This window comes from Pygoscelis adeliae, unplaced genomic scaffold, assembly GCF_000699105.1.
Source record: "Pygoscelis adeliae isolate BGI_AS28 unplaced genomic scaffold, ASM69910v1 Scaffold8, whole genome shotgun sequence".
Taxonomy (NCBI): domain Eukaryota; kingdom Metazoa; phylum Chordata; class Aves; order Sphenisciformes; family Spheniscidae; genus Pygoscelis; species Pygoscelis adeliae.
Genome location: NW_008825260.1, coordinates 1,567,949 through 1,575,915, shown reverse-complemented (window position 1 = coordinate 1,575,915; position 7,967 = coordinate 1,567,949). Strand labels below are relative to the sequence as shown.

Below are 7,967 nucleotides of genomic sequence, written 5' to 3'. Positions count from 1 at the left end.
AGCCGCCTGAGGGAGCAGAGGCGCGACGCGGGGCCTGAGGGAGGGGCGTCCCCGCCCAGGTTCGGTGCCCGTGTCTTGTAGCCGGGTAAGGGCCGAGGAGCGGCTGGTCACTGCGAAGGCGGCCGGTCAGCAGGGTGGGAGCTTCGCCCGACTGGTCCGCCGGGTGTCCCGTACCTCCGGCTTCTCCTCGACGCCGAGGAGAAGAGGCTCTGGCAGCGACCGGGCATGTTCCGTGCCCGTCCTCCAGGGACTGCGGGTGCAGCGCAGCCTGAGGGGGCCACTGAGGTGCCAGGGATGGGAGCTGGGTATCGCGCAGACAGAAGAGTCCTGGCATAATGCTTTAAAAGAACCAGTTTCTGAAGCTATTAGTCAAATATGTTGAAAGAAGGAACTGCACAGGAAAATCTGAATTACAACTGGGAATTTATCTAACTTTTTAAAAATTGAACGGCTGCTGATAAAGCCTTAGGGATAGGCTCATTATTGGGAGAGTGCTAGAACTTAAAGAGAACAGGTTGCTAACACAGAATGAGTCTTGATGGCTTAGTAGGTGGATACAAACAATCTGACTTAATACTTGCAGATATTAAACAACACACCTTGCTCTAGAGATTGTTGGACATACTGATTTTCTGTGTTACTGGTGCATTTTGTGAAGCCTTTGTAATCCTGTGTGCCTTTGTGTTTGTAGCCGAGGAATAATGCTGAAAAAATTAAGGGTAATTTAGGGATGGCCTTTAAGAATGGTTAAAAGACTGGAAAACTTGCCTCACAGTGCAACACGTGAAGACCTGCTGACCTTGTAAGGGGGAAGGGGAAGGATCACTTGGTCACAGACTATAAGTGGGCTGTATAGGAAACAAAACAGTGACAATTAGTGTTTCTTCATTCTAGCAGATTTAGCAAGGTCTAATAGTTGGCACTTGAAGGAAATAAAAAACGGAATCGGTAAGACATTTAGTAAGTTTATCAATAATGGTATTTAATCATTGGTAGAAATTAATGAAGATCGTTTAGATGCTCCATCACTGGAAATACTGAATCAAGATTTGATGTTGCTGTCTTCTCTAAATATGCTTTAGTTCAACCACATATATATAATTGAAGCAAAAATTAAGTTAGGGAAAGCCTATGGCCAGTGTTATACTAGCGCTGAGGCTCCATTATGCCATTCATCCATAAAATACATGACTTTAGTGTTAGTTGTCCAGTCAATCCTCTTGCCAACGCAGATTTATCTTCTGTTGTTGCTGCTACTTTAGAAATATGCTGAGAACAAAGAAAGGTATAATCAGTCATGTCGCAGCCTTTTTTTTTTTTTATCATCTCCACTCTTTAATGCTGCTTTAGAAATACCACATTACTTGTAAAATGTTATAGCCGATGGCCTTGTAGAATGAGAGGGAAATCAACAATCTGTCTGCTTTTGTGTTCTCCTGTGTCTTTTTTTCCCTTCCCTAGTATGGACATATCAATACTTTAAAAATTACTGAAGTGAATGGAATAAAACCAGACTGTTCTGTTTCTTTTCATCTTCTTCAATTCTTCTTTTCCATGTACTTTTCCATTATTAGCAAATTGGCCTCAGAGTAATAATTTCACCGTTCTGCTTTACAAAGTAAAAGTTAATTACTTACATAAATGCTTTTTGTAAGGCTAATATGTAACTTAAAAGAAGTGAAAAAGACTGAATTCACCAGTGATGTAGAATGCCAGACTAGCTCCAGAGAAATGTGTTTGAAAGTACGTGAGTTTTCTGAGCTCTGAGTTTGTTGAAGCTTACAGTAAAGACTGCCTTTCAGAGTATTTGTAAGAGTTGCCCTTTAAATCAGGTAATCCTGCCCCAACACACTGCTTATTTGCCATAACCTTCTGACTGGTTTCAGTATGTTCAACTAGACTGCGGGATTTGCTGAGCAAAACATCAGAATCCTGATAAACAGATGGTTTTTACTACATACATTATAAACATATATCCAAGCACTAGCCAGCATCCAGCCAACCTGGCAGCTGCTCGCTTGCTCGCTCGCTCGCTCACCTCCCTGCAGCGGGACAGAGAATAGAACAGGAAGAACAAAAGCAAGAAAACTTGTGGGTCAAGATAAAGACAGTTTAATAGATGAAGGAAAGAGGAGGGGGGAAAGGCAATACGAAGGAAATCACTCACCACCTCCCACAAACAGACCAATGTCCAACCAGTCTCCAAGCAGCAGTCGTCTTGGAAGCCAGCTCCTTCTTTCTCTACCTCCCAATTTTTATTGCTGAGCATGATGCTCTGTGATATGGAATATCCCTTTGATCAATTCGGATCAGCTGTCCTGGCTGTGTTCCCCTCCCAGGTTTCTTGCCCACCCCCAGCATACCCCCTGGGCGGGGATGACTGCAAAGTGGGGAAAAAGAGAAAGCCTTGACCCTGTGCAAGGGCTGTTCAGCAGTAGCTGAAGTGTTGCTGTGTTATCAACACTGTTTTAGTCACAAATCCAAAACACAGCACCATACGGGCTGCTATGAAGAAAAGTAACTCCATCCCAGCCAGACCCAGTACATACATGAACAGTTTGGGATGAAAAAAATGAAAATATTACACTGTGAATCTTTAGAATAACTTGAACTTAAATTCAGTTTGGAGATGAAATGCTCATGTCATACATGGCATTTCACTTTATCCACTCAAATGAAGAGCCATAATGGAAGGTATGATCCTAGGCCATTTCCGTTTCCAGCTGCAAGCTTGCACCTCTTGAGTAAGTCGTGATACCCTACAGCTGCAGAGTGAGTTGGATGTCACGCAAAAATTATTCACCAAAAGACATGGTTTTCTACTGGCTCAGCTGATGGAACCAATTCATCTGTGGCTGCAGGCTGACTAGATCTGGTGCAAATGAGAGTAAAGGAGTATGAGTTCAGAAAAGAAAAAGAGCCAAGAACCACCTGTTTGGCAGCAAGCTTTGGTTAGGTGTAATGTGAAACCACATGCTCAGTTTACACAGGAAGAATGAGAGAAAATACAAAACATAATGCAGCAATGTTCTGAAAAGAAGAACTGTGACATTCCATATGAAGAGATCAGATATTCTCTAAGTCTAATATAAACAAACAAACAAACACGTTCTAAATCCAGAATAATCTTTCAGATTAGCAAATGTATCTGAAATTCAAGGCTGAATGGAGTTTTTGATGCAGGAATTATATTCATGTGATATAATTGCACTAATAAAAAGGGGGCAAAAGTGATAAAGTTTCATTTTCTCATGAGAGAATTTTTCTCTTCAAAATCCATTAAGCAGACTTAAGATATGTAGGCCATTTTGCTGCAACTGCTAGCATGAATGCAAATCTCACATGCTTCTTGCCTGTTAAGTATATAGGCGGTCCATGTTTCGGATTATGTGATGGACACACTCTGAGACTCAGGTCCTACAACAGCAGAGGTACAATACTGGTGTGCTGCTAGAAAGCGTGTGTTACGTGCGTGAGGTTCCTACTGGCTAACTAACTCTCTGACAGCAACACAGAGCTATAGTATGTCTCTTTTGCTTTGTGAAACTCCCAAATTGTTCATAGCTGGTTGACACTGACATACGGGGTCAGCAAACAGCAAAGATTCACTGTGAATGTATGAAATAGAGGCAGGAGAGCATGCGGCAGGAATCCAATGACTGAGTTCCAGTTACCATATTTGGGGCTTGACAGGTCTGTGAATGTTAGTGGTGAAGAAGAGTTTCTTCTGTTCTAGTCTGGACAAATGGCTGTTTAAGAAAAGCTCTGAAATGACCCAGATAGCCCTACCAGTGATCATGTTTTCATATTTTATGTCATCTTGGGTCATATGTCAAATACCAAAAGTGAAACTGTGTTGGGTGCTGTTAACAAAAAAATTTATGTTAGTGGGTCATGATTTCACCAGATGGATTTGTGTCTACTTCAGCATTTTTCTGCAGACTTTAATAATATGCTCTGTTCAGTCTTTTTGTGTTTAAATATGACTCTAGATGTGTAATAATAAATGGAAGTTGACTTTAGAGGACGTGCAGAATCTCTTTATTCTGCTTGAACTTCCCTATTTTTTTTTTCATGTGTCCATCTGCTATAATATCCTTTTTTCTGTCTTTCTTCTATCCCTGCTTGTGTACACGGTCTCTGTGCATCCATTGGTTTAGTCATATCATAGCACATAGAATGTGTGCAGCACATAGAAAGCAGTGATTTTGTATCTGTAAATGAGTTGAATAAAAAACGTGAAAGTAACCAGGCAATAACAACAGCAAAGTGTATCAGCATGGCTGATGTCCTTCAAGACTTTCACAACATTTGCAAAACTTGACATCAAGTTCTCTGGCCTTCAGAGACCTTAAGACTTAGTGAGACCTTACAGACTTAGTGCTTTGGCTGTCATCTATGCCAGCACCATAGTCGGAATGAGAACTGTGTTGCAGAATATGGGGTCTTCGTGCTTCATAAAGAAAGTAAAATGCAGGGTTTTAGGCAGTTTCCATTCCTCAGTTTTAGCCTGAACAGGACAGAAAAAGGCACTATATTGTGGGAACTGGATGTCAGCAAATAGTGGTAACTTTCAAATGACAGGTACTGTCAAGTAAAAAAGTACTGCTGTAGAAGGGAATATTTTGTTCAACTTTTTCCAAAACAAATTTCTCTAGAGATCTGATTTTGTTAACATAGGAGATGACAAATTCATGCTGAAATCAAGAAAGTTTTGATCTTTTTTTCTAAAATGGAGTTCAATTTTTTTTTTGTTAATTTATCAGCTTATCTTTCCCTACTACAGATCCTTCCTACCCTACAAATATTCTTCCTGCACACCAACTAACTTTCAATCTAAGGAAGAATGAATATGACCCTGATTCCTAACGTGAGCAGAATTATAGGAAGAAGGGGCAGCTCTTTCGTTGGATACATCTACATGGAACTTTGAGTTCACATTTTGTATCTGCACTATGGACTTAAGAAAACACCTAGAAAATAGAGGTAAGAAACTCTAGCTTTTACTACCCTTTCTCATATTGTGTATCCACCCATAATATGCTGAGAATGCACTTAGCCTGACTTTTACCGGGCAATTCATATGAAGGGAAGATCTTTCCAAATTCATCCACTACTATTTTAGTTTCATTTCTGTGACTTCAAGATTGACATTTTTAAGAATTTTTTTTTTGCTGATAGGGTGTGAAAATATGGATGCAGTTTTTACAGCTTAATAGTATTTTTTATATAGGTGGAAGAGATGTATTCTTCTCTACCATTTTACTGGCCAATTTTCTACAGTATCCACCCTGCTATACTAATTTATAATAGAAGCAGCTCCTGCAGATAAAAAATGTTCTCCTGCTTTCTCTGGCACCTGGATTCATCTCTTGTGGAAAGCAGCCAGTGAGGCATTTCCCTTTTCCACAAAGAGGCTAGCAAATGAGAGCATTTCTAAGAGCAGGTTTTTGGTCTGAGGGCGTTTAGGGTCTGCTTCCAAGAGATGTGTGGAAGATAGCGAAGAGAAGCATGTATATTGTTAGCAGGTTTCAAATTGATTTATAGGGACCTGCATCTCTGCTGAAAAAAACAGAGGGGCAAAACAGAGAAGGGTGAAGACTTCTGCTCTACTTGTTTCTGCAACAGGTATTCTTTCTACGTGGCCAGGTCCTACTTGTCTGCCTTTGATACAACCCACTCCATCAGGGCTGAGTGGATTCTTTCAATTAGCAAGTGTGGCCACCTGCTGGGGAAAAAAACAATGTAAAAATAAACTAAATCAGAAATAACAGAATGTACAAAATGGTAATACCTTGAGCACAGGTAGATAGCCCGCTGGAAATGCAACAAACACAAGAATAAAAATTGAAGTCCCAGTTTCCTGTATCGTACTATTGCCATACAATTTTTGTGATGCTATGCTTTGCTCTTCCTCTGTATAAATAGTTCCCTCTTTTGACAGTTTTATCCTTCCCCAGTTACTCCTCTCAATCAGATCAAATTCATCCCTGATTTCTAACACCTGCAGTTTTGTTCAAATCACAATTTAGCCTTTACTAGATAGAAATTGCACCTGACAGAAGAACAGATCACAAAGCAAAATGTAACCGATCATTTTACTTCATTTATTAAACTACCAACAATTATTGCTTTATTTGGCAGGAGCACTCTAAACTTTCAGTAACAAAAATTATTATTGAAGGAAGTATAAATGAACTGAACATGTTAAGAGTTTACAAGACCTTCTTTAGTTCCTAAGTGGTAGTGGATGTTCTATATTAGCGGTGTTGTACAGCCATGTCTACAGCAGAAAAACACACCTACTTTTGAAAAAGGGCACCAGCAATGGCCACAGGAGATAATAGCTGAAGTATGTTACCTGGAGAAGATTAAGCTACGTTCACGTGTGCTAGAAGCTAGCTGATCATAGTACTGTTGATGCCTCCGACAGCTGGAGCAGGTAGTCAGGCACCCCTACTGTCCGGTGGCCCAGTCATCAGAGTAATCGCTGCCCGAGCCTCTTGTTGTGGTTTAACCTCAGTCGGCAACTGAGTACCACACAGCCGCTCGCTCACTCCTCCTCCCCCACCCCGGTGGGATGGGGGAGAGAATCGGAAAAGCACAAGTGAGAAAAACTCGTGGGTTGAGATAAAAACAGTTTAATAATTGAAATAAAATAATAACAACAATAATAATGTGATAATAATAATAATACTGCACAAAGCAAGTGATGCACAGTGCAGTTGCTCACCACCTGCCGACCGATGCCCAGCCAGTCCCCAAGCAGCAGCCCCCCCCGGCCAGCTTTCCCCAGTTTATGTACTGAGCATGACGTCCCATGGTATGGAATGTCCCTTTGGCCAGTTTGGGTCAGCTGTCCTGGCTGTGCCCCCTCCCGGCTTCTTGTGCACCTCCAGCCTTCTCAAGTCGGTAGAGCATGGGGAGCGGAAAAGCCCTTGACTAGTGTAAGCACTGCTCAGCAACAACTAAAACATCGGTGTGTTATCAACATTCTCATCCTAAATCCAAAACACAGCACTGTACCAGCTACTAGGAATGAAATTAACTCTATCCCTGCCGAAACCAGGACACCTCTCATCTTCCATTTGTAGGAAAGGGTCCTGAGAATTCAGTTTTAATTTAGCTTCCTTCATTTTAAATCCTTATCAAACAAATGCTAGAGCCGAGAATAAAATGGCCACAGCTGGTAATGTTTGTTAATTAATTACGGTTAAGGTCTGTCGGTTTATCTAAAATTGGTTTTGCCGTCATAGGACTATAGGGAATGGAGCAGGTTGTGATTAAATTTAGATGTTTTGCTGGGAAAAAGGGGAGAGTTTACTAAAAGTCACCTGAGAGTAAAAGTCTTTATAAGAGCTGAGGGGCTTCGAAACAGGGGTGAAACTTGTTCAGTCTTACCCACATTGCTTTTCTGAAATAATCTGCATCTGTTTATAAAAGGCAAATACAGTGGTTTAGATATACGATGTCTTGACTCATTTAAGACAAACAGTAAGAGCATTCACATGTCCTGATATATGGGTGGTGCTGACGGGCTTCTCTCACCCACCTGTGTGCTGTTACATAGGTGGGAGTTGCAGTTTTCTCTAGAGGAACAGTCTCAGTATAAAATATTTTATTAATATGTTTATACACGCGACAACATTTGTGAAAGGGGCTGTATTTTTTATTAGAATAATTAATGAAGATTTAAAGTTTGATCAGATTTTTGACCATGTAAGACCATCTTTCAACTCAAAGAAGACTCAACCTGCCTGTCTGAAAGCTGGTGGATTTTCAAGCAGTTTAATAATCGGTCTAAGAAACATACTACCTCTGCAGTTAGACCTCTCTTATTTTCTTAGGTCGTGACAGATACAAAATAGCTTGAGTGCGATTTGCTTCCTGGCTTTCTCCAGGGAGTGTGAGGGGGGAGGACGGTGGGTGCGGAGCGTGAGGGGAGATGGCGGGAGTGCCGTGGGTGC

At 41.2% G+C, this 7,967-nt stretch overlaps 1 protein-coding gene across 1 annotated transcript in view; it reads left to right on the top strand.

Moving 5' to 3' along the window:
- The first annotated feature begins 7,945 nt into the window (after positions 1-7,945).
- The window catches only part of EFHB (EF-hand domain family, member B), a 16,236-nt gene continuing 16,214 nt past the window's right edge, over positions 7,946-7,967 (top strand). The window contains 1 exon segment of the mRNA XM_009329517.1: positions 7,946-7,963. Coding sequence (XP_009327792.1) covers positions 7,946-7,963 — 18 coding nt within the window.